General features: G+C 50.1%; 1 protein-coding gene across 2 annotated transcripts in view; it reads right to left on the reverse strand.

Moving 5' to 3' along the window:
• Nucleotides 1-25,198, reverse strand: part of KIAA1755 (KIAA1755 ortholog) — a 51,016-nt gene extending 25,818 nt beyond the window's left edge. For both annotated transcript variants that reach the window (XM_033186393.1, XM_033186394.1), the window contains exons 1-4: nt 24,923-25,198; nt 10,945-11,142; nt 5,671-7,018; nt 4,628-4,825 (exon numbers count right to left, since the gene is read on the reverse strand). In XM_033186393.1, the coding sequence (XP_033042284.1) occupies nt 4,628-4,825; nt 5,671-7,018; nt 10,945-11,142; nt 24,923-24,925 (1,747 nt within the window). In that variant the 5' untranslated portion in view covers nt 24,926-25,198. The remainder of the gene's footprint in view (nt 1-4,627; nt 4,826-5,670; nt 7,019-10,944; nt 11,143-24,922) is intronic.
• Nucleotides 25,199-26,182: the final 984 nt, after the last annotated feature.

The following is a 26,182-nucleotide window of genomic DNA, read 5'->3' on the forward strand; positions in this document are numbered from 1 at the left end:
GAAAGACTGGAAAGTTGGGAAGTGCAGGGTAAGGGAATGTGAAGTCAGGAGTCCATATTTGGACATGCTAAGTTAGAGATGCCTGTGAGTCCTCCACGCAGAGACATCAAGGAGTAAACAGCTGGATGGATAAGTCTGGTGTTCATGGCCAGGACCCAGGTTGGAAAAATCAGTGTCGGGGTTGTCAGTGTGGAGAGAGCATTTACAGAAAATATTCCGCCTCCTGGATGAGATCGCCTAGGAAGTGAGTGTGGATGGAGAGGAGAAAGAGACCAAGAACTGGGCTTTGGGGGCCCTCCAGGATTTACAGGTTGTGGAGATGAGGAGGAGACAGGAAAGGAGGCTGCAAAAGGGTGGCCAGTGAAGTGAGAGGAGTTACTGGGTGACTGAAGATCTAATGGCAAGTGAAGAAAGCCTTTCAACAGGCGGAAGTGGCCATCCATGCCAAATGCTGTGGAAGGGTCAAGGGTAATGAGGACTGAGAATTGACCCCTGGATCTAGAAACATGGAATACAATGACAACCTCGACAAGACCTGTCTCAGCGGCACAGAGGGGAACGGGTTCTGATTAGAGTGAGTGGAAGAGAGAAAGTGTGGAGACAGGGAACACAGACAACTCTTTTGTGGAGTTTTAATGTACAAGGGTGAGGGTGGGAACATGGGGGCCTAGAATGGCTGGTTTCAAACTGGGCAATATTGTAGCATGTTCTCAAGCTGATGGGAATGGCCCAGAGCCAAAGAGGGAAGATGATCCTGTAGGAAGGAGAGGAGAATCTTGCTGGAGGGATGTATTTGAAGAGGTAGAGAGGAACAGAGCACTGGTTCAGGGTCAGCCTCGGGCACATGGACCATTCATCCGTACTAGAATGCTGAGCCTGTGGGTACAGACGCCAGCAAGCAGGTGAATGTGGTTCACAGAGAAGGAGTTCATAGACTTCCTTCCAATTGCTTCTGCTTGCTCAGTAAGACCAGAAGGAAGGTCATCAGCTGAGATTTAAGTTGGGGAAGGTGGTGTTGAAGGTCAAAGGACAGAGAAGGTGTAAAGTCATCACACAGGACTGTGGGGGAGTCATTCAGGACTCTGGAGGTGAAGTAGGATCCACCAGCACCACTGGGACCCCCAGAGGTCAGTGGTCAGGAATCTAACACAATTAGCCTGCACAAATGTGTGGACTTTTCCATCTTTGTTCAGCTTGAGGGTGCAGTTGGATCTTATGGAGGCTGGGATTTCTCCAGGTAAGTGTGAAGGTGGAAAAGAAAAGCAAGCAAGTGAGTGTTTGAAAGGAAGTGATTACAATGTGAGCCTGGAATCTAAGCTAGGAAGAAGGGATGTGAGGATGTGACAGAAGGTAGGGGAGACATAATGATGGAGAACGGATGTGATTGGGGTGGGGAGACATGATGATGGGGAACGGATGTGGTGGGGGAGACATGATGATGGGGAAGGGATGTGGTGGGGGACATGATGATGGGGAAGGGATGTGGTGGGGGAGACATGATGATGGGAGGGATGTGATGGGGGAGACATGATGATGGGGAAGGGATGTGGTAGGGAGACATGATGATGGGGAAGGGATATGGTGGGGGACATGATGATGGGAGGGATGTGGTGGGGGAGACATGATGATGGGGAAGGGATGTGGTGGAGGAGACATGATGATGGGAGGGATGTGGTGGGGGAGACATGATGATGGAGGGATGTGGTGGGGGAGACATGATGATGGGGAAGGGATGTGGTGGGGGACATGATGATGGGGAAGGGATGTGGTGGGGAAGACATGATGATAGGGAGGGATGTGGTGGGGGAGACATGATGATGGGAGGGATGTGGTGGGGGAGACATGATGATGGGGAAGGGATGTGGTGGGGGACATGATGATGGGGAAGGGATGTGGTGGGGGAGACATGATGATGGGGAAGGGATGTGGTGGAGGAGACATGATGATGGGAGGGATGTGGTGGGGGAGACACGATGATGGGAGGATGTGGTGGGGGACACATGATGATGGGGAAGGGATGTGGTGGAGTACATGATGATGCAGAAGGGATGTGGTGGGGGATATGATGATGGGGAAGGGATGTGGTGGGGGAGACATGATGATAGGGAGGGATGTGGTGGGGGAGACATGATGATGGGAGGGATGTGGTGGGGGAGACATGATGATGGGGAAGGGATGTGATGGAGGACATGATGATGGGGAAGGGATGTGGTGGGGGAGACATGATGATAGGGAGGGATGTGGTGGGGGAGACATGATGATGGGAGGGATGTGGTGGGGAAGACATGATGATAGGAAGGGATGTGATGGAGGAGACATGATGATGGGGAGGGATGTGGTAGGGGAGACATGATGTTGGGGAAGGGATGTGGTGGGGGACATGATGATGGAGAAATTATGTGGTGGGGGAGACATGATGATGGGAGGGATGTGGTGGGGGAGACATGATGATGGAGAAATTATGTGGTGGGGGAGACATGATGGGGAGGGATGTGGTGGGGGAGACATGATGATGGGGAAGGGATGTGGTGGGGGAGACAGGACGATGGGGAAGGGATGTGGTGGAGGAGACATGGTGACGGGGAAGGGATGTGGTGGAGGGTGGGAAGACATGATGGGGAAAGGATATGGTGGAGGGTGGGGGAGACATTATGATGGGGAAGGGATGTGGTGGAGGGTGGGGGTGACATGATGGGGAAGGGATATGATGGGGGGAGATGTGGTAATGGGGAAGGGATGTGGTGGAGGGTGGGGGGAGACATGCTGGGGAAGGGAAGTAAAAAGGTGGTTGAGCCAACAGGTTCAAGGTTTTAGGAGGCCTGAAGATGATGAAACGTGGGGCAGTGGGTGAGCTGGAAAGAGAAGCAGTGGTAATGAAGGAGTGGGAGCCTTAACATGAAAACCCAGCTGGGAGAAGTTGGTTACAGGGGATGCCATGGGGGGAGTCATGTGGGGGAACAAGGACAAGATCACTAGAGAAGAGCAGGACAAAAAACGGACAGAAGGAGCACGCGTGTGGACGTTGCTCATTCACGCAGCAAATGCTTTTTGCACATGTACTACGCATCAGGCATGTGAGAGCTAACAGTGCATGTTGCAATTCCCAAGAATTACAAGAGTAACTGAGAAAAGAGTGACAATGAGCCAGGTGCTATCCGCCTGTTCTCCTCCTGAGGAGGCCAGAGAGGGCAGTGACTTCTCCAAGGGCACACAGGGAGCTAATGACAGAGTTAGAACTAAAACAAAGGTCTTCTTCCTCCCACAGCAGAGCCTTGCATGCACAAAATCTGAGCCCTTGGCACATAACAGCCCTAAGAGGATCATGAGATCCTTTGTGTTCAACTAATATAGGAACAAACAGCAGGAGCCTCAGCAAAGATGACCAGGAAAAGGACAGATAAGGTCTCCTGGGAGCTGCAAAAAGACAGGGCAGTGCCCAAGGTCCTGGAGAGATGTAGAAGTCTGTAAAGTAAAATAGTATTTCAGGACAGTCAGTCTCCAGAAAGCACTGTGGTTCTCTTGCCTCTGGACCTTTGCACATGCTGTTCCCTTTGTCTGGAACACTGTTCCCAACTCTTCACCTGGATAATTCCTATTCATACCATAGGATTAGGCTTTCCGTTACTTCCTCCAGGAAGTCTTCCTTGACCTCTACTACTCTAAGCCTCAACAAGGGGACTCATCTGTACTTCCACAGCCCCCTGTCCCTCCCAACTGTCACACTTTGTTTACACTGGGTTGCAATAATCTGTTGTGATAATCTGTTGGCTTTTCCCCACCACTAGAATATAGGTTTCCTGAGAGCAGAGAACACATCAGACTTGTTCTCTTATGAATCTCCAGTGCTAAACCCAGGACCCAGTAGACGTCTGTTACAACAATGAGGAAATATTAAATAGGAGTGATAAGACCTTCTGTATTGGATGCTGCTAGTACCCCAAACCCAGATCCCCTTAGCAGGCAGACAGCCTATCCCCAGAGTCTGGAAGTACCAGCTGTCAGTGGCTCACAGATGCCCCATCTGAAGAAGCGCCCTGGACTGAACTGGATCACTGGCTCCCCCTGCCCCACCCCATTCCAGGATTAGCCCGCAGTTCCTGCAGTTCATTAATGACGGACAGACTGGGGATCAGCCCACAGTTAATGACTGACAGACAAGGATTATAAAAGGCCAGTCCCCTATGCCTTAAGCTGGAGCCAACTCTGTGGGGCGGGTCATGCCCCAGCGCTCTCCCTGGGGTCAGTCCACAGCCTTGCTTGGTTCCTTCCCCTGCCCTGACCCTCTGTCCTTCTTCTCAGAGCCCTCCTCCAATAAGTCACTTTCCCAAAAATCTATGTCTCAGGCTCTGCTTCTGGGGAATCTGATATCCACCTTGGCTGCCTCACTGATGGATAGACAAGTAGACAGACAGACAGACATATAGATGGGTGGATGGACACCAACAAATTGCTTTCATCTATTCCAGTTCTCCCATGGGAAAGATGAGGAAACTGATGCCCAAGGAGGCTTTGTCTAGAACCTAGGCCTCCAGGGCTTTCCCTGCCTCCCCTCCACCCACCAGCACCTGAGGATGCTCTGGGGCCCCCAGCTCCCTCCCCACCACCCCCTGCTTGAATCCCCTGGAACCTGGCAGGCATGCTATCCTGGAGCGGAAAACCCTGACACCTAGAGCCCCAATCCTGGGCTCAGGCTCTGGGGGCTCCTCCTCCAGGGTGGGGCCATCTTCTGGGGAGCCTGCAGAAGCTTCTAGGAAGGTAGCCTTTTCCTCAGTCAGTGGGCTGGAGGCAGTGGCTGGGCCAGATGTTTTGGTCTGAGTTGTTCCAGCTGGGAAAAAGCAACAACAAAGAAAAGGATGTTAAGCAGAAGATGGGCTTTCTAAGGGGAAAATGTTTCCTCTTTCTCCTTCTGACTAATAATAGCTTACAACTACTGATCTCTCCCATGTGCCAGGCATTGCACTAAGCCCCTTACTTCTAGTGTTACCCCTCCCGACACCTCACTTTTTTTTCTTTAGAGACAGAGTCTCACTCTGTTGCCCAGGCTGGAATGCAGTGGCATGAACATAGCTCACTGCAGCTTTGAACTCCTGGGCTTGAAAGATCCTCTTACCTCAGCCTCCCGAGTAGCTGAGACTATAAGCACGTACCACCATGCCCAGCTTTTTTTTTTTTTTTCCCTTCCCTCCCTCCCTCCTACCCTTCCTTCCTTCCTTTCTTTTTTCCTTCTTTTCTTTCTTGTAAATTCCTGGCCTCAAGCCACCCAAATTCTCCTGCCTCAGCCACCCAAAGCACTGGGATTACAGGATAAGCCACCACACCTGGCTTCTCATGTCCCTTTGAGCCCTTAAAATAACACTGTGAAATAGGTGACATTCCCATTGCACTGACAGGGAGACCCGGACTCAGAGAAACTCAGTACTTGGCCAACATCACACATCCAGTGTGTGGCAAAGGTGGGGTGTGAACTCAGGCAGCTGTAACACAGTCACAGTGCCTTGCTCAATTCCAGACATATGAGACTTCAAGCCCCTTAACATGCCACACTGCATACTAAATCCCTGAAGCTGAGCCAGCCCAGGTGGTCTCTGTCGCTTACAACCAAAACCACCTGAAATGTGATCTCAACCAGACAATAACCTCCCTGTACAGCTGAGCATGTGGGCATCTTACCTTTCCCCAAAGATTTGGCTCGGTTGGGTTTAGGAGAGTAGAGGGAACACAGGACTTTCCAGGGCCCATCGTGCTGGAGTGAGGCTTTCTCCGGAGTCACAGAGGGTTGCCTCTGCCCTTTCAAGAATGAGAACTTGACCCCAGGAGTGGGGGACTCAGGGGAGGAGGTGTTTCTCCTAGGGCAGGGCATGGGCTTGGGAAGTCTCCCATTTCTCTGTTTGGTCTTCACCTCCATCTTTATTTCAGAGGCTGGAGCTGGAGGAGAAGCTGGGGACAGGCAGGGAGAGGAAGCTTGTCTTGGTCCAGGCCTGAGCTGCACCATATTCTCTGGGTTTCCTAGAGGTCCCTGCACCTTGGAGGCAGCTGGCTCTTGTGAAACACCTGCCCTGAGGCCAGAGGCACAGTCCAGTGGGTCCTCAGGGACATTCATGTAGGAGCATTGGGGTGGCCTTTCTGAGTCGTGGGTGGGTTCTTTATGATTGACCTTTCTTCTCAAGCCCAAATTGCAGGGCTCCTCCTCAGAGCTTTCTGGCTTCGTGCAAGCCCGATTTCCCAAGGAAGGTCCTTCGTTGGCCTCTGAGAGAGGCAGTATCTTTTGAGATAAGGGAGTTTCCTTAGTTCCAGATATCTCCTCTAGTGCCCCAGAAGTACACCCACTGGATGTGCCCACCTCTCTACTGGGAGACTCTCCTCTGCTCTCTTCGGAAAAGCCTAGGAGAGCCACACAGTCTCCTTCAAAGTCCTGGCTGACCACCTCACCCATCCTGAAGGCCATCTCCCCACGCCGGGCTTGCTCCACCTTGATAAGTCCTGGATATTTGCTCCGATATGTCCTGCCCTTACCCTTGGCCAAACTCTGGGCGAAAAGCACCCGGTTATCTGGAGAGCTGGCCTGGTGCAACTCTTGAGGGCTGCTCAAATCCAGTGCCTCTAATGGAAGGGCCCCCCAGGCTGGGCAGAGGGCATTCACTACTTGAGGTTGGTCATCCACAAACTCTGGGCTGGTTATCTTGGTCCAAGGCACAGAGGCAATTCCATTTTCTGATGCTACCAAGCAGTTATGTAGGGGACTTCCCTCAAAGTCGCTGTTGATGGACTCCAGCCATTCTTGGGTGAAAAGTATAGGATAGGCTGGCTCAGGAACAGGCTTCTTCTCCACTGTGCAGAGGTCCAGGGAGAGGCATTTGATCATAATGCAGACGGACTGCTCCTCCTGGGGCTCCACTTGGAGGTAGAAGTCACCCTGGCGCAATAAGAGAGGGTTGAGGGGAGCCAAGTGGACCACAACTTCATCCCTCAGACAGAGTGGCCAGCCCTCATGTAGGAAGAGGCAGTGGGAGTAGGGAGCCTGTGGAGAGAAGGGGATGGCATCAGAGAACCTGGCCCTGAAAGGCTCCACCCTTGGATCTGCTCCATTCCCTCTCCCACGTGGAATCTGGAACAGGTCAGGAACTAGCATGAGGCAGCATTTAGGAGGCACTCACTGTCAAGGTTGTGCAAAGGTTGCCTCTTCTGCCCTACCCTCGTCCTGGCCCTGACCTTGGAAATTCTTGCTAGCCTACTGACCTAAGAGAGAAAGCTCAGAGCACCATGCACTAGTTAGCAATCGGCTTTCCCAAGTGGTCCCCTTGCTTGGCTTATGCTCCCTTTCTCTCCCCATCTATTCAGAACATCTCCCAACCCAGCTCAAGCCTTAGCCCTCCATGTGAAAGCCAGGGAGACATGGTTTAGACAAAGGTCTATGTCACTAATTTGTGTAAATTGCTTAACTTCTTTGAGCCCCAATTTCCCTATCTGCAAATAGGATAATAATACATGTCAGTATTACTGGGTTGGTATGAGGATTAAGTGAGATTATACAGATATGCCTCGATTTATGGTGGGGTTACATCCTGGTAAATCCACCATAAATTGAAAATATCGTAAGTCAAAAATGCATTTAATGTACCTAATCTACAGAACATCATAGCTTATTTAGGCTAGCCTATCTTAAATGTGCACAGAGCACTTACATCAGCCTATAGTTGGCCAAAATCATCTAGCACAATGCCTATTTTATAATAAAGTATTGAACATCTTATTGAATTTGGATAGTGTACTGAGGGTGAAGTAGAAACAGTATTGAATGAAAAGTCAGGAAATCTGACCCTGCCACTAACTTACTAGATGACTGTCCAGTTTTTCCTGACCCAAAGGTTATTCTGGGCCAGAATATTTATTATTTATTTGTTTATTTATTTCTCATTAATGGCTAACAACATGAAGGTTTGTTTATTGTTTATTTATTTCCCATTAATGGATTACAACATGAAAGTGAAGCAAAACTGAAAAAAAATTTTTTTTTAACAGGAGTTGCCAGCAATTCCCTGTATAGGTGGGCATAGCAGGTCATGCTGGAACAGGCTGTGACCCAAGTGATCAGTTGAGCCTCTCCACTGGGCTGTGCGGGACCAGTGTTCAACAGTGACACCATGTGGCAACAACGGAAACAACAGCTCCACTGGGCTGACAACAGGTCTTTAACTGGCTTTTGGAAAAAGAGTCTGAGTTCTTTGGATTGAGTAAGTCCCAGACAATCTTATATAATTTGGATGTTTGTGTGGGAGATGTACAGAGAGTGAGACTGAATTTCCTGCTAATGAAGCAGGTATTTCCTGGAATTATTGATTGGGGAAATAGTGAGATCTGACCATAGTTATACCTTACGTTGATAAACCCATTTATATCAGTTATATTGTAGATTGGGCTGCCTCAGAGAAGCTTAATATCCATTCTCGACCCTTTTAACTTAGCCCTCTTGAATTTGCAACACGCTTTCTCTCTCACCTTCTCATTGAATGAGAAAAAACATCCCAGCCATTTTTTTGCAAACAGCAAAGCACCATAGTGATGATGGCTTTGATCATCTCACTTGACTTTCACAGTAACTCAGTTTGGTGTAGGCAGTTCAGGCATTATTATTCTCATTTTACAGATGATGCAACTGAGGCTCAGTGTGGTAAAACATCTGGCTCATAGCCACACAGTGGATAAGCATCATGGACTTGGACCTACGCTTTCACATTTGAAGTCAGCTGTATCTGTCTCCAAGCCCCATCAGACTTTATGTGAAGGTGGTTGCCTCTGGGTGATGGTGGCTGGAGAGGCAGACTTTGAGGCTGCCATGCTCTTATTTCAGATGGAGAAACAAGGAAGTGGGATAGTGATAGCCAATAGCTACTGGGCACTTGCTGCATGTCAGAGTCTGCCCTAAGCCACGTGTGTCGTCTCCATGTGTTAGGTGCTGTGTTATTAACGTTTCTGCTTGACACATAAGGAAACTGAAACTCAGAGAGGTGACATGGATCTCCCAAGTTCACAGTGATGAGTTTGGATTTGAACCTGGGGCATCTGACCCCAGAAGCCATCCCGTTAATCCCACATGACTTCCCACTGCTCTGAGGTTGACAGATATTTGCCTATTGTTACAATTAGATTAAACTCACCTACAAGGAAAAATAAAGACATGGAAAGGTTACCTTGAGGAAGGGGCCAGTGCAAATGAAGTTTAAATGGCCAAATAAGGGAAGTGGGCAATTGTGTAGCTTGTCAGGGAGAAGAAATAAAGATAGGAGAGCATCTGCATGAAATAGTGTCATGTGAAAGTGGCTGCAAATGTTTCCATGAGAAGCTCCGTTCTTCTCCAATACCAGTTCCCGTGTATTGAGCTATTTCTATGAACCAGGCTCTGTGCTAAGCAAGTAAAATAGATTATCTCATTTTCCTTCTGGTTCCTAACCCTGGACTTTTAGCTGCCACATTCAATTTACTTGTACCACTGAAATGATGCACACAGTCCCCACCCTTCCTTGTTGCTTCTGATGAGCTGTGTCCCTGACAGGCAGTGAGCAACTCAGGACAGGCTGATGGGACCTTAGAACCTCATTGTGATTCTTGAGGCTGGGGTAGCAGGAGGGTGAGCATTAATAACAATAGGGCAGGGAACAGTCGGGAAACCCATGAAGGGAATGGCAAGTTCCTGCGGTGGACATTTGAGGGCTTGGTCTCCTCAGGCTTCTCTCATCCTTTCCTTTTCTTTTTTTTTTTTTTTTTTTTGAGATGGAGTCTCACTCTGCCACCCAGGCTGGAGTGCAATGGCATGATCTCGGCTCACTGCAACCTCTACCTCCTGGGTTCAAGCGATTCTCCTACCTCCGCCTCCCGAGTAGCTGGGACTACAGGTGTGTGCCACCACACCCAGCTACTTTTTGTATATTTAGTAGAGATGGGATTTCACCACCTTAGCCAGGCTGGTCTCGAACCCCTGACTTCTTGATCCGCCTGCCTTGGCCTCCCAAAGTGCTGGGATTAGAGGCATGAGCCACCACTGCCAGCCTTCTCATCCTTTTCTTAAAACAGCTCCACCCTCTGACCACAGAGGTAGACACATGACTCAAGCTTTGTCAATCCTGGTTCCCCACTCCTCTGGCCACAGTGATTGGTCCAGGAATGAGCATATGACCCAAGCCTGGCCAGTCAGGATCCTTCCTTGAGATTTTTCTATGTGCAGTGGATGGGAAAGAGTTTATTTTCCTCTCTAGGGTAGAAGATAAATCCTTGAGCTTCCCTGGGTTCCAGCCTCGTGGGACCACTTAGCCTGGAAGAATAATGCCAACAAGCAGCGCGAAGGATAGACTAGGGACAGAAAGGGTCTTCAAGGGGTCTGATCAGTGGGTCAACCTGGGCCTGAGGCCTGATCCACCCTTCCCTGGTCTGAGTGAGGATTCTGTCGTTGCAGCCAATGAATCTGGCTAAAACAGTTTTCTCTCCACTTTGCCTTGGCAGAGGCCTCCCTGAGATCTGAGTTTGAAGAGGTCACAGGGGAAGAAGCAAGAGTCCTGATGCCTCAGGGGCTCGGGGGAAGCTCTAGGACCTTCTCTGCTATTTCCACTGAAGCTGCCCCACTTCACCCAAGGCACTTGGCAATGCCCACAATGCCAGGTGCAGGGCAGGCTCCCCAGGACCAGGGAGCCCCCAAGGACGCCTTTATTCAGGCCTTCTTCTCTGCTGGTGACAGTACAATGTAATGAACTCATAGATGTCACAAGGTAAAGCCCCCTCGATCTGGGGGGCTGAAATCTCCCCTTGGGCAAGCAATGATACTTGGAAAGTCCCCACACACTCAGTTCCCCGTGAAACAAGACACATGGCAGCCCAGCTCCTTCTCTGCCCGCCTCTAGCCCCAAGACTTTCTGGGATAGCTTTTCCCCTGGCCCTGTTTCCCTCTCGACTTACGCAGGCTGCTTCTCGCACTTGCTCACACAGGCGCTTGGCAGGGATCAGGAAATCCAGAAGGAAGCTCAGTCCATCCCCCTGGAAGTCAGAGTCCAGAAGACGGAACACCTGACCCAGGACGGTGGGCGCTGTGGCCTCGAAAGGAGGATAGAGGCCCGCCAGGGCATGCTGGACAGCTGTGTCGAGGGGTGGAGGGTCCTGTGGGGGACAGGAGGAGAGGGTGATAATAGCAATGATAATAAGGACAGAGGCCACTTCCCGTGACCTTCCAGGCCCCATATGCCTAAGGCCCCTGCTAACTCTCTGACCTCCTCTCCTGCCCCACCCCCCTCACTCACCACTGCCAGCCACACTGGCCTTCTTTCCTGTTCCTCAAACACACTAGGCACAATCTCACCCCAGGGCCTTTGCACTGGCTGTTCCCTCTGCCTAGAATGTGCTTCCTCAAGACAGCCTCATTCCCACACCTCTTGCAGGTCTTTGCTCAGATGTCATCTGCTGATCCAAGGAGACGTGTAGGAATAGGGGTCAGGGGTAGGCATTCAGGTCAGGGTCAAAGAGAAAAGATTCTGGCATTGCCCCAGTCTGACCGCCTGGCTGGCCTGCAGGCCTGTAGCCTGAAGCTGAGCCACAAGGGAAGACCAGCCCAGATCAGACAGCCCCAGTCCACATGCAGACGGGAGAGTGAGAACAAGTGATTGCTGTTTTGCCACTGCGCTTTGGGGTCATTTGTCACTCGGCAATAACTGATACAAGTCCACGGCTGTAGACCGTACAGCCAGCTGCCTCCCATGGACCTCCTAGATGCCTCTCTGCCACCAACCGCTAACACATCAGACCCAACCTGGCAACTTCCCAAACCTGCTCCTCCCCCAGTCCTACCTCAGTGATGACCCCACCACCCAGTCAGGCTCCTAGGCCAGAAATCTGCTCACAACACTGCTTCTCCTCCTGCCTCCCGACCCACAAACAGCCCTCATGTGTCCCACACCACTTCCCCTCCACCAACAGCTCTCCAGCCAGGTACTCTGCTCTGTCCCCTGCTCCCTGCCCTGATCCAGGCTTCACCGCCTCTTCCAGGAAGGGATCCAGAAGGCAGTCAGCCCATTCCCCTGGCAGTCAGAGTCCAGGAGAAGGAACATCAGGCCCAGGACCCAGGATCACCTGACTCCTCTCCTTGGCTGCCAAATTCTCGTCTTCCTCACCCCAGCCAGTTTCCACCAGGACCCCAGAGTGACCTTTCTCAAACACAAACCTGACCTCATCAGTCTCTGCTCCAAACCCCTCAAAGGTTCCCACTGTCTTCAGGAAGCATTAGCCTCCGGTCATCCAGCTCCCCCGAGATCTGGCAGCTGCCCTCCGCCCGCCTCCCCTCCAGCCTTGCCACCCCTCTCCATGCTTCGGCCACAGTGGCACATGCCTTCCCTCTTTCACCTCCAGGCCTCTGCACATGCAGTGTCTTCCTGCTAGAACGCGCTTCACTTGCACCCCTCCTCACCTGGCCAGCTCCTCATTCAAGACTCAGGTTCAGCCGTCACCTTCTCCAGGTGATTTTCTTGGGTGCCTCCCACTACCCAGTGAGATCAGGTGTCCCCTTTTCTGGGCTCCTATAGTGCCCCTATTACAGCAGTTCCCATCTAAAGGCAGGTGTAATGGGTAGAATGACCTCCAATGATGCCCACATCCTAATCTCTGGAACCTGTGAATGTGCTACCTTACAAGACAAAGGTGAGTTAAGGCTACTGATGGAATTAAGTTTGCTAATCAGCTGACTTTAAAACAAGGAGACCATCCTGGATTAGACAAATGGACCCAGTGTAATTGCCAGGTGGAAGAGGATGCAGAAGAGGGAAGGGTAAGAGGAAATGTGACTCTGGGCCAGGGGCGGTGGCTCACACCTGTAATCCCAGCACTTTGGGAAGCTGAGGTGGGAGGATCGCCCGAGGCTAGGAATTTGAGACCAGCCTGGGCAACTTAATGAGATCCCATCTCTTATTACATTAAAAATAATAAATAGGCTGGGTGTGGTGGCTCATGCCTGTATCCCAGCACTTAGGGAGGCCGAGGCAGGCAGATCCCTGAGGTCAGGAGTTCAAGGCCAGCCTGGCCAACATAGCAAAATCCCATCTTTACTAAAAATACAAAAAATAGCCAGGTGTGGTGATGCGTGCCTGTAATCCTAGCTACTTGGGAGGCCAAGGCATGAGAATTGCTTGAACCTGAGAGACCGAGGTTTCAGTGAGCCGAGATGGCGCCACTGCACTCCAGCCTAGGCAACAGAGCAATAATAAATAAAATAAAATAATAAATAAATAGCGGAAATATGACAACAGAAGCAGGATCAGAGAGATGTTATGTTGCTGGCTTGGAACACAGAGCAGGAGCCAAGGAATGTGGGCGTCTCCTAGAAGCTGGAGAAGGCAAGCAAATGGATTCTCCCCTAGAGCCTCCAGAAGAGAAACAGCCGTGCAAGACTTTGTTTTTGGCCTAATGAGATGCATGTCAGGCCTCTGATCTTTTATTACCTGCAAGATACTACACTTGTGTAGCTTGAAACTAAAGTGCATGATCATTTGCTACACTGGCAACAGGAGGCAGGTACAGCAAGCACTGGCTTCTTTTCCTCTCTCTGGCCTCAGTGTCTGCTCAGGACCCAGCACAAACAGGTGCTTCATAAATTTTATGGCAGAGGGAACAAAATGTCCCTCTCTGAACCACAATTTTTCTTTTCTTTTCTTTTCTTTTTCTTTCTTTCTTTTTTTTTTTTTTATTGAGAAGGAGTCTTGCTCTGTTGCCCAAGCTGGAGTGTAGTGGCCCCATCTCTGCTCACTGCAACCTCTGCCTCCCTGGTTCAAGCGATTCTCCTGCCTCAGCCTGAATAGCTGGAATTACAGGCATGAGCCACCATGCTCAGCCTTTTTTTTTTTTTTTTTTCAAAGACAGGGTCTTGCTCTGTCACCCAGGCTGGAGTGCAGTGGTGCTATCTCGGCTCACTGCAGCCTTGACTTCCTAGGCTCCAGCAATCCTTCCACCTCAACCTGCTGAGTAGCTGTGGACCACAGGTACCCACCACCACACCTGGCTAATTTTCATATTTTTGGTAGAGATGGGGTTTCACCATGTTGCCCAAGCTGGTCTGGAACTCCTGAGCTCAAGCTATCCACCCACCTTGCCTTTCCAAAGTGCTGAGATTACAGGCATGAGCCACTGCGCCTGGTCGGAACTACCATTTTTCTGTCAAATAGACAAGCTGGACTAGGCCAGAGGTTTCCACCCAGGTATGGTCTTAGGACCCATGGGTCATGAACCTCATGGGGGCCCTTCTAGTTGCCCCAGCCTGGTTGCAAGCTCCAGGTCCACCTGCTGCCCAGGGGCGCAAAGGGAGATGAGAATAAATAAGGACCCCACTCAAAGGGAGCTTACTTAGGAAGGAAAAATCATTTTAGTAAATGAGGCCCCTGAAGAAAGAGAAATACAGTAGGAACTCTGAGGAGAAGGAGGGTGGCATTTCTCAATGCCAGCAAGATTCCAATGCCAGGACGCTTTTACGGAGGACCGAGGCTCCCTCCCACCTGTAGCCCACACAGTGCTGGGCGCAGGGAGCCGCCATCACTATTTGTAGAATGAATGAGTGAATGAATGACTGTCCATAGCCCGTTGTGACGGAAATAGGGTGCAGGCATTGCCACAGCCGTGAGCTCAGACAGGATGATGGATCGACAGGCACCTGGTACTGAAATCACATGTACCCAGGAGGTTTTACACTGAGGTGGGGGGGAGGGACCTTCAACTTGGCAGAACAGGGGAAATCTCCTCTGGCCTGGTATCCTCTTCTAATCCCCCCCAACCCCCACCAATCATGGTCAAACCCTGACATTTCCCACCCCATGCAATCCTGGGAGCAGTTCCTTCCCCTGCCGTGTGCCCTCCCCACTCCCTCTCTCCTCTCTCCTGAGACGTGGACTCTCCTGAGACGTGGACTTTCTGTTGAGACGTCAGCTCCGGCCTCTCTGTGCAGCCTTGAGTAGGTCCTTTCCCTCTCTGGGCCTCTTTCCTTGTGTAAATAAAGCATACTGAGCTGGGCTAAGCTTGTTTTGTTTTGGTTGTACAAATTTAATCATTCATGATGACTTTTATGATTTTTAGCATCTCACATCATGTATACTATTAGCACTTACTCTTTTTCAAATCCACACACTTTTTCAAAACGTACATAATTGTGTTTTTCAATGAGACTCTATATCATACAGCAGTTACGCGAGTGCAGCCAGACTGCCTGGGTTCAAACTCTGGTTCTGTCACCTACTGGTTGTGAGTACCTGGCAAGTCAGATTTAACTCATTGTGCCTCAGTTTCCTCATCTATAAAACGGAGACTGTAATTACACCCACCTTAAAGAGCTGATCAAGATTGGGTGAGGTAATACATGCTAATTCTCTGCACAGGACTAGCATTTAGTAGGTGCTCATTAAGAGCCATCACTACAATTTCTGTGGTCATATTATTATTGTAAATATTATTTTGTGGTCTTAAGAAGCAGAGAGTGGCCGGGCGCGGTGGCTCAAGCCTGTAATCCCAGCACTTTGGGAGGCCGAGACGGGCGGATCACGAGGTCAGGAGATCGAGACCCTCCTGGCTAACACAGTGAAACCCCATCTCTACTAAAAAATACAAAAAAAACTAGCGGGGCGAGGTGGCGGGCGCCTGTAGCCCCAGCTACTCGGGAGGCTGAGGCAGGAGAATGGCGTAAACCCGGGAGGCAGAGCTTGCAGTGAGCTGAGATCCGGCCGCTGCACTCCAGCCTGGGCGACAGAGCGAGACTCCGTCTCAAAAAAAAAAAAAAAAAAAAAGAAGCAGAGAGCTTAATAAGCAAGAAAGAAAGAAGGAAGAAGAAAACAGCTCCTCCGTATGGAGACAGAGGAGGGGGAGATTCTAACAGAAAATCCCGTGTGCTGCGGGAAAAGTGGCTGCTTATATAAGGAGGCTGGAGGAGGTGGTGTCTGATTTGCACAGGGCTCAGGGAATTGGTTTGACCAGGCATGTCACTCATGTAGCCCATGAAAATACTGGCCTTCCTACCCTAGCCTTTTAATATGCAAATGCAGGGTGCCATGATGTTCTATACACGTGGGGATATGTGGGGGCGGCTCTGTTACCAGGCACATGTCAGGGCAAGGACAAAAAGAAGAAGGTAGGAATCACCATGTTTGGGTGGATCTGTGGCAATATTATAATTGTTGTTACATCATCACTGTAAATGGAAAAATAACTGTAAACTGGCGTAAATAGAATGTAACTCTAAAAATAAACTGATGATGCATTGGATGGTTTTTATATTATTTCATTTATAAAAATATATTTAAATATATTACTCATATAAGGTTTTTTTGTTTACTGTTTGTATTTCTATGAAAATAAACTACTTTAAAAAAATAAAAGTAAACAATGTAAATGAACAGTGCCATTAAATTCTAGGGACATCTGGTCACCTCTTGGATCCTAAGGGTGTCTTCTCCCTCGCTTTCTCCCAAATGCATCAGGGAGATGTTAAAGACATCTTATCACCAGAGGAAGGCTTTCTCCTTAGGACTGGAGAAGCTCAGAGAATTTGAAAGGAACTGACTGTCTCATCACTGATTCCATGTCATTTAGTTCCAGTCTGTGACGTACCTTGTGTCTAACCAGGCCCGCATTCCTGGCCCCTATACTACGCTCATGACCTTCTGGACTGACCCAGGGAATCTTGCAGGTGCCGAGGGACATAGAAAACTACTTGCTCAGAGTGGTTATATCTGGGCAGTGGAGTGGGAGTGTGTGTGTGTATACTTCTATTTCAGTGTCTTTGCAATGAGCCACTGCTATTATAATCTTTTTTTTTTTTTTTTTTGAGACAGAGTCTCACTTTGTTGCCCAGGCTGAAGTACAGTGGTGCAATCCTGGCTCACTGCAACCTCTGCCTCCTGGGCTCAAGCGATTCTCCTGCCTCAGCCTCCCGTGTAGCTGGGATTACAGGCACCCACCACCATGCCCGGCTAATTTTTGTAGTTTTAGTAGAGATGGGGTTTCACCATGTTGGCCAAGCTGGTCTTGAACTCCTGACCTCAGGTGATCCGCCAGCCTCGGCCTCCCAAAGTGCTGGGATTACAGGCATGAGACACCGTGCCTGACCCCATTATAATCTTAAGTATCATTTTTGTCAAGTAAAATAGACAACTATAAAGGGCACAGGTTGATGCCTTTTTAACCTATGTATGAGTCCCTGTAACCACTTACCCAGATCAAGAGACAAAAGATCTCCATACTCCAGAAAGAGGCCCCTTGCCAGTTATCTATGTCATCACTGTGATCCGCATCCTAACCTCAGGGAAACAGTGAGGTAAACTATCTTTCCCTGATGTACCTCAGTTTCCCCTTCTGCACATAGATGGGATGCTGATTACTATCCTACCTAATTCAGATGATCATTCTAGAGACACAAGGAGCTAGTGGATGTAGAGGGTCTTGAGGAAAGTCAAAGGCATCGCCGCTGCTGTTATTGTTATTCATTCTTATTTACTTTTATTCATCCTGTCAGCCCAAGCTTAAGTCCCAGCCTCTGTGTGAAGCATCACCCCTCTCCTCGTCTCTCCCTGTGTCCACTGCTGTCACTGCAATTATAACAACAGTCTCCAGGTGGCTACTGTGCCCAGGTCCCCTACTTGCATTCTCTTGCTTAGCCCACACGACGATGCCAGGAGCCAAGTAGGAATGACCCACTTTGCAAGTCAAGAAACCAAGGCTGATCTTGCCCAAGACCACAGAGGAGAGAAAGACAGAGCCAGGATTCAATCCAGATTGGGGCCTGCCAAGTCTGCCCAGATCCTGCCCTGTCTCCTGCCACCCCCTCTGCCTGGGGACCACCAGCTGTGGGGACTGATGATCCCAGCTGCCTGTCCTTCCCGGTTTCTAGAGGAACCTGAAGAAACTGTTTACCTCTCACAGAGCAAGGCTCAGAGACTGGGACGCCCTTGGCTTTCACAAATTGGCTCGGTTTGCCACACACTGTTACCATTTCAGGGGCAGCCAGTAAAAAGGAAGAATGTTCCAAGTTAACAGGGCTTCGAGCTCTTGGCCAGCACACTACCCACTACAGGCCTGAACCCCAGGGCCTCATAAGCCATCCAAGTATTGGAGGAAGCACACCGTGGTGGGTGTGGGGGTGCCCACGCGGCTGCAGGAAGGAACGCTAGCCACTCTCTCTCCCAATCCACCCGGCAGCCCAGCCTGGGACCACAGGAACCCAAACACCAGACGTGGGCGTCTCAACATGATTTCCATGAAACTTAATAGACATGTTTCCATTCCTTCCCAGTGAGCACAGCCCGCAGCCCGCCTGGGCCTTTAACTGTTCCCAGGCAGGAGCCAGCGGGTGTGAGGCTGAAAAGGAAGAAGGCCAGACGAGCCACAGCCCCCTCCCCTGCAGCCCAAGGCCAGAGAAGGAGTTCACCAAGGGGACAGGCAGAACCAGGCCTGCACTGCTGGCCCCTATACCATGCTCATGACCTTCCAGACTGACCCAGGGAAGCTTGTAGGTTTGGAGGGACTACTTGCTCGCAGCAGTTATACCTGGGCAAGGGAGTAGGGGCGTGTGTATACTTCTATTTCAATGTCTTTGCAATGAGCTACTATTATCATAATCTTAAGTACCATTTTTATCAAGTAAAATACACACATATAAAAGGCACAGGATGATGCTTTTTTACCTATGTATGAACCCTGTAGCCACTTACCCAGGTCAAGAGACAAAAGACCTCCACCACTCCAGAAAGAGGCCCCTTGCCAGCCAACTCTCCCACCCCTGACTATTGGAATTTTTTTTAAAGAAAACAGTGTCATACAGTATGATTTATAGTAGGAGTAAAACCACGTAAGCCTAGAAAAAAGTCCAAGTAGACATTAAGTGTTAACTGCAGTTACCCCTGAGGACTGTGCGGGGCAGGGGCCTTGTAAGGCAGCCTTTTAATTTTCTTCATAGTTTGCCGGATTTTCCAAACATTTCGTAACCAGCTTGTATAGCTTTTATAATCAGGAGAGGAAAAAATAAAAGTGTGAGTGTATGTGTTTTTAAGGCTGGTTCCCTTTGTAAATGCTCTCACCAGATGTTGTTAGCTAGACCTTCTGAGATGTGAACTAAGCCTTTCTTTTCTTTTTCAAGACAGAGTTTTGCTCTTACTCCAGGTTGGAGTGCAATGGTGCAATCTCAACTCACTGCAACCTCCGCCTCCTGGGTTCAAGCAATTCTCCTGCCTCAGCCTCCCGGGTAGCTGGGATTATGGACACCTGCCAACACGCCCAGCTGATTTTTTGTATTTTTAGTAGAGATGGGATTTCATCATGTTGGCCAGGCTGGTCTCAAACTCCTGACCTCAGGTGATCCACCCACCTTGGCCTCCCAAAGTGCTGGGATTACAGGCGTGAGCCACCGCGTCCAGCTGGCCTGAGCTTTTCTTAAAGGTACAGATTTATCCATTTAATGAAACGGGCAAAGATTTTAGTATCACTTACCATCTGCCGCCTCCTTACTTGGGAAGAGAAGACTGATAAAAGCTAAAATGGACAGAGTCCTAGGACTACCTTCAACCTCTGCCCTCTTCCTTGGGGGGAAAAAATGCCTAGGGAAGGTGAGATTCTGCCCCTGACTCGCTGGGTGACCCTTCCCCATCTACAAAAGGGAGGCACTGGGCATATCTATTTCCAAGAGCCCTTCCAGTAGGGGCATTCTAGAATTCAAAGTATAATCAGGGGCCAGGTGCAGTGGCTCATGCCTACAATCCCAGCACTTTGGGAGTCTGAGGCAGGAGGATCCCTTGGGGCCAAAAGTTTGAGACCAGCCTAGCCAACATAGTGACAGCCTGTCTCTATAAAAAAGAGAAAAACTTAGCCAGGCATGGTAGCTCATGGTAGTCCCAGTTACTTGAGGCACCGAGACAGGAGGATCACTTGAGCCCAGGAGGTAGAGACTGTAGTAAACTATGATCACACCACTGCACTCCAGCCTGGGCAGAGCAAGTCCCCAACTCCAAAAAAAAAAAAAAGTATATTCGAGTTCAGGAAGGTTTGGAGCTGGGATGTGGTTTCTAAATGGGGTCAGTTAATCCTCAGTTGGTGAGAAGGTTTAAAAAGATCTGTCTTGGCTGGGCATGGTGGCTCACGCCTATAATCCCAGCACTTTGGGAGGCTGAGGCAGGCAGATCACCTGAGGTCAGGAGTTCAAGACCAGCCTGGCCAACATAGTGAAACCCCGTCTCTACTAAAAATACAAAAACTAGCTGGGTGTGGTGGTGGGTGCCAATAATCACAGCTACTCAGAAGGCTGAGGCAGGAGAATTGCTTGAAACTGGGAGGCAGAAGCTGCAGTGAGCAGAGATCTGGGCCACTGCACTCTAGCCTGGGCGACAGAGTGAGATCCATCCCAAAAAAATCTGTCTCATTCATCTTCCTGCCTCAGGCCTAGGGAGAGTCAGTCTAAACCAATAGCCACAGGTATAAATAAATGCTTCCAGGGGCCTGACAGGTAACATGAAGACAGACATTGGCTGAATGTGAGAAAGCACTCGCTTCCACCCTTTGGAGATAGTCAGCCTCAGCACCAGAGAAGCAATAGGGAATAGAGGGGCTTGGGGCACACACCCCTTCTCATCCGCATCAGCCGAGTGTTGCTTTGGCCCAGCACCACCTGATCTACTGATTTTTCAGTAAAACCTCCCAATTTTGACAAAGTTGGCCAAGCCAAACACATTTGTGAGCCAGATACGGCCCAGCGGGTGTCAGGTTGTAACTTCCAGTCTCAATGACCTGGGACACTCCTCCTGAACTTCTCCAGGCTGGGGATTCTAGAACCAGCATTCCGTGGCTCTGGCTGCCAGGAAGTTCTTGCTCACTTCCAACTAAAACTTCTGCTTAAAGTCCTTTTTATTTTTGTGTGGGTGGAGGTATGAGTGAGTATTGGCTCGTACAAAAAAACTTTCAGAAACTGGAAAAACAGCCCTGATGCCGTGAATCGAGAAGCGAGTGGGTGTCAGAAGACCCACGTTCAAGTCCAGTTCTGTCTGTATCATCTGCATGACCTCGACCCCCTTCCCCTCACTCAGCCTTAGTTTTGTATTTGTTCCTTTCTCTCCCTCTCCCCTTTCCCTCTGCCCTGGGCTCACCATCTCCCCCAAATCACATCATGATCACAATTGTAACCAGAGCTGCTTCCTACTGTCTTGTGTGTTAGGCCTGTGCTAAGCATTTTCCATTAACTATTTTATCTCAATAATTCTATGGGCTGGGTATTTTTATTCCCATTTTACAAGTTAAGAAACTGAGCTGAAGGCTCTACGGCTAGTAAATGGTAGAGCTGGTGTATGACCCTGGGCACATAACCACCAGCTGTCCTGTCTCTTTCCCCGGGCTCCCTGCTACCACGCCAGGCTCCTCTTAGCCATCACAGTGGGCTTCCTAACACAGAGATCCAACTGTGACCCTCCACTGCTCAACAACCTCGGGTGGCTCCCTATTGCCTTAGCAACTCACTGGCCTGGTGCTGTGGCCTGTCAGTCAGTTCCCAGCTTACCTTCCCTACTTCTTCTAAACATACTTTATGCTGTAGCCCAGGGCTTTCCAATCATCATGGGCCCCATTCATGAGGTTCTTTCTGCCATGTTCACATATTCTAATTTGTTATTGGTTTAATATTTTTTATTAATTATTATTTACTTAACGTTTGACTTTTTGTCAATTCTTTTTCAACTTAAATTTAGTTTTTGACTGGGTGTGGTGACTCATGCCTATAATCCCAGCACTTTTGGGAGGCCAAGGCAGGAGACTTGCTTGAGCCTAGGAGTTCAAGACCAGCCTAGGCAACACAGGGAGGCCCTATCTCTACAAACAATAAGAAGTTAGCTGAGCATGGTGGCACACACCTGTAGTCCTAGCTGCTTGGGAGGCTGAGGTGGGAGGATTACTTGAGCCTGGGAGATAGAGGCTGCAGTGAGCTATGATCATACCACTGTACTCCATCCAGCCCAGGTGATGGAGCGAGACCTTGTCTCAAAAAAAATTATTTATATTTATTATTATGTGTTTGTGCTGTTTAAATTACTTCCTAATACTCATTAAGATGAAAAGCTGTAAACTAAAAAATGTTCGTCTAAACGCCATCTAAAATCTCCCCTCCTGGAACCCTTGGTGGATGCCCCACCTTGAAAAGTGCTGCCTGGACACACATCTCTGGATCTCTGCTTCCACTGCCCGCTCCCTGGACTGGGCAACCTCCTGCCCACCCTTCAGAGCCCTTCCAGACTTGCCTCTCTTCTCTTTGCTTTTCAGGACACATGTGCTTGAGGGATGGACCCCCACCACCCATCAGATACAGCCTAGAATTATCTGTGGATGAACCTGCCTTCTCCATGGACTGCCGGCCCCCAAGGCAGGAACCAGGCTGGAGTGCAATGGCACAATCTCAACTTACTGCAACCTCCGCCTCCCAGGTTCAAGTGATTCTCCCGCCTCAGCCTCCCGAGTAGCTGGGATTACAGGTGCCTGCCACCATTCCCGGCTAATTTTTGTGTTTTCAGTAGAGACGGGGTTTCACCATGTTGGCCAGGCTGGTCTTGAACTCCTGACCTCAGGTGATCCACCCACCTCGGCCTTCCAAAGTGCTGGGATTACAGGCGTGAGCCACCACGCCTGGCTTAGTTACCTCCTATTTATGACAATGGATACTGATTTTTTCATGGTCGTGATATAAAATTTTCTATTTAGATGTATTTTTCAGTGTACAAAGTAAGTTGATTTAAAGAAAAATATTGAGCAAATAATAAGTAGTAGATTTTATTATTTTCTTATAAATTTTATCCAGTAAGTGGATGTGTAAAAGTTGTTCCAGTGATGCTAAACTTTGGGAACCATGGGACAGGATCAACCCTAAGCCCCTGTGCCATAAGATTATCTGACATGGGGGTGCCCCCAAACACTAGACAGCTATTAATCAAATGCCCCACAAAAATTACAGCTATGATGGGTTATCATAAAGGAAAGATACATGACATGCTAGAGTAAGAGTCAGAGAAATCAGGGAAGGCTTTCCTGAAAAGGTGACATTTGGGTGAAGATTTACTGGGTGAATAAGAATTCATTAGGTGAAGGTATTCCTCCAAGCAGGAACAGCATGTAACAAAGGCCCTGGGGCAGCAGGGAGCGTGAACCATAAGAGGCTCTGAAGCAAGGCTGGAGCCGCTGGAGCACAGAAGTGAGGCCAGGGAGGTAGGCTGGCAACAACCTTTATTATTTAAAGACAGGCAGGGGAAGGAAATCTGCACGTTGTTCCCAATCTGGAAAGAGTTGCTTACCCTTTGACAGGGGACAGACCAGTGCCTGACCCTTGATCTGAGGGTCTGGGGTTCAGTGAGGGATTTCTAATAACTAGGTTAGGTGTGAAGCCAGGAGAGGCTTGGCAAACACCAGGTGCAGGCTGTGGCCCTGGAGTGACCGTGACCGCTGACTGCAGGCTCAGAATTCAGACTGTCCTAACTTGCACTTTCTAGTTGGAGTGACCTTGGGCAGCTACTTAAGTTCCCAGAGCCTGAGGTCCCCATCTGTTGGAGAGAGCAGCAGGTCTAATCTTAGAGTTGGTATGAGTCACCGACTCCTGGATGTAAATCACCTAGCATGGGGCCTTGACTGTAGGGAGAGGTGCATAGCCATTGTCTTATGAGAGCATTTTCAAACAGCTCCAAGAGCCATGTGTGTGTACACCTGTCCCGCCAGTGCATGGATGTAGGTGCCTGGTTTTGTAATATGTCTGTGGTGTGTATGCCAGTGTATGTCCATAGTTTAGCGGTATGGGGGAGCAGGTGGAGAAGGCATGGGTGTATGAGAAGGCGTGAACATGTGTTCAGCCGTGTGAGTCAGTGGGAGCATTCAGGTGTGCTTTGTGCGTGCATGTGTACATGTGCATGCATGTGTACGTGTGCGTGCATGTGTACGTGTATGTGCGTGCATGCGTTTGTGTGTGTGAGAGAGAGAGTATGAACACCTCTGTATGGAATTCTTCTGCTTGTGGAGATGCATTTCTGTGAGTGAAAACCCATACAAATTCAACATGGTTGGTCACAGTCACGGGGTTAAAGCCTTGGCCTGTCTTCACAGCTTTTTTCAAATCCTTACAGCCCCCGTGAATCTGCCTGAGGCTTTTGTATCTGTCTGGAGCTGGGCTGAAATCCTCTGAAAACAGACTTTTCTTTCATTCCCTGTTGCCAGATACTGGCACAAACGCATCCCTGACACACACACACACACAACACACACACACACAGACACACAAATTCTTTCAGAATGTCCCAACTTTTTCAAGGTTCCAGCCCCAAAAGTCCCTTCCTCTTCCCTCTCCCCAGCCAGTTCCCATGGAAGCACCCTGTGTTCAATGTGTCTATCTGACTTTCCATAGCTGAGTCTAAAACAGCAAAAGCATCCCAAGTTTTGGTAAGCGGTTCTCTCCTTTTCACTCTGGACCCTTAACCCTCCTCGCTCTGCACTGCCTGGCTGGCCTGGGAGGGGACTTTAACCCCCACCACCACTCTCCCCCATCCAAACTCCCTGCCGGGACAATGTGCATTATCACAGTCAGTTCCACAACTAATATGCAAAACTACCCCGTTTCAGCCCTCAGATTCAGGCTCAGGTCTAGGGGTTGGGGAATATTAAAGTTTACAAGTCCAATCTTACTCCATCCATGCACACACATGGAGAAGCCGGGAGAGGACGCGGCCAGAGATGGGCTCCTGTCCCTGAACACCTGCTGGGGTGGAAGCAGGTAAGCACAGCCTTGCGGAGGCACTGAGGGTCGTCTCAGCGTAAAAGGCCGGGGCCACCCGGGGTTGTTCTGTAGGGAATGCGGAGGGCTGTGCCCGCTGAAAGGGGACAGAGCGAGGTGGTCCAGGCCTTGGCGCGTTACCATGGTGACGGGCTGCCAGCGGCGGGCGGCGCGGCTCCTCTACTGGGCGCGTGGTCTGTGGGTCCGCGGGTTCGTCTGTCTGGGGCAGCCCTCGGTCCCGCCTAGCCCTGGAGCCAGGGGAGAGGGCAGGCCCGGGGCACCGACCCCGGCGTCATCTCGGAGGAGCGGCCGAGGGGGACAGGGAGAGAAACAGAGAGAGAGAGACAGAGAAGGACTGAGGCTGAAGACGGCGAGAGACACAAGAGAGCCATGGGCGGCGCGGTCGCGCCACCCGACCGGGGGCGGCAGCAGAGGCGGGGCGGGGCGGGGCGCGGCGCGACAGCGGCCCCTTTGTGCCTGCGCCCTCGCCCCCAGCCCGCGCGCCCCGCCCCCACCGCCCCCCTTCCCTCCGCCCACCCCCTCGGCCGCCAGCTGGAACCCTAGGAACCCCAGCCCCCACCCCGCCGAGTTTTCCTCCTCGCTCCTCGCCCTTCCCACGGCGCGCCCGGCCCAGACGGCCCCATTGTACAGAGGGGCAGAGCGAGGCCTCGAGGCGCAGCAGCCGGGTTAAGCGCCCGCGGACCTCGCTGGCAGGCCCGAGTTCGAGTCTCCTCCTCATCCACTTCCCAGCAAGTCACAGACTCTCTTAAGCTTCAATTTCTTCATCTGTAAAATGGAGTGGGATGATGATGATGATGATGATGATGATGATGATAGTGCCTGCTGCTTAGATTTGGTCATGAGGAGTAAGCATCTGTCCCAGTGTCCTTGAATTCTCCCACATTAGGCCCGATCATGACGGCCTAATTCAAGACTTTGAGGTGATGACGGCTGTGTGCGAGTTCTGTTCTTGACTCTCAGATAATGACCTTGGTCAAGTCGGTATTTACTCCTGAACCTCAGCTTTGGAGTGACACTAAGAAACTAGATGACTGCTAGGGTCTATATGTGTGTGTCCCCTCCCAAATTCATAGGCCCAAACCTAATCCTCAGTATGATGGTGTTAGGAGGTGGGGCCTTTAGGAAGTGATTGGGTCATGAGGACAGAGCCCTCACGAATGGGATTAGTGCCTCTCTCTCTCTCTCTCTCTCTCTATATATATATACACACACACACATATATGTATGTATATATATAGGGACTAATATATAGGCATCCACACACACACATATATACATATACATATACACACACACATACATATTTGAGATGGAGTCTCACTCTGTTGCCTACCCAGGCTGAAGTGCAATGGCATGATCTCAGCTCACTGCAACCTCTAC

The sequence above is a fragment of the Trachypithecus francoisi genome, unplaced genomic scaffold (genome assembly GCF_009764315.1).
Source record: "Trachypithecus francoisi isolate TF-2019V2 unplaced genomic scaffold, Tfra_2.0 Lachesis_group21, whole genome shotgun sequence".
NCBI lineage: Eukaryota > Metazoa > Chordata > Mammalia > Primates > Cercopithecidae > Trachypithecus > Trachypithecus francoisi.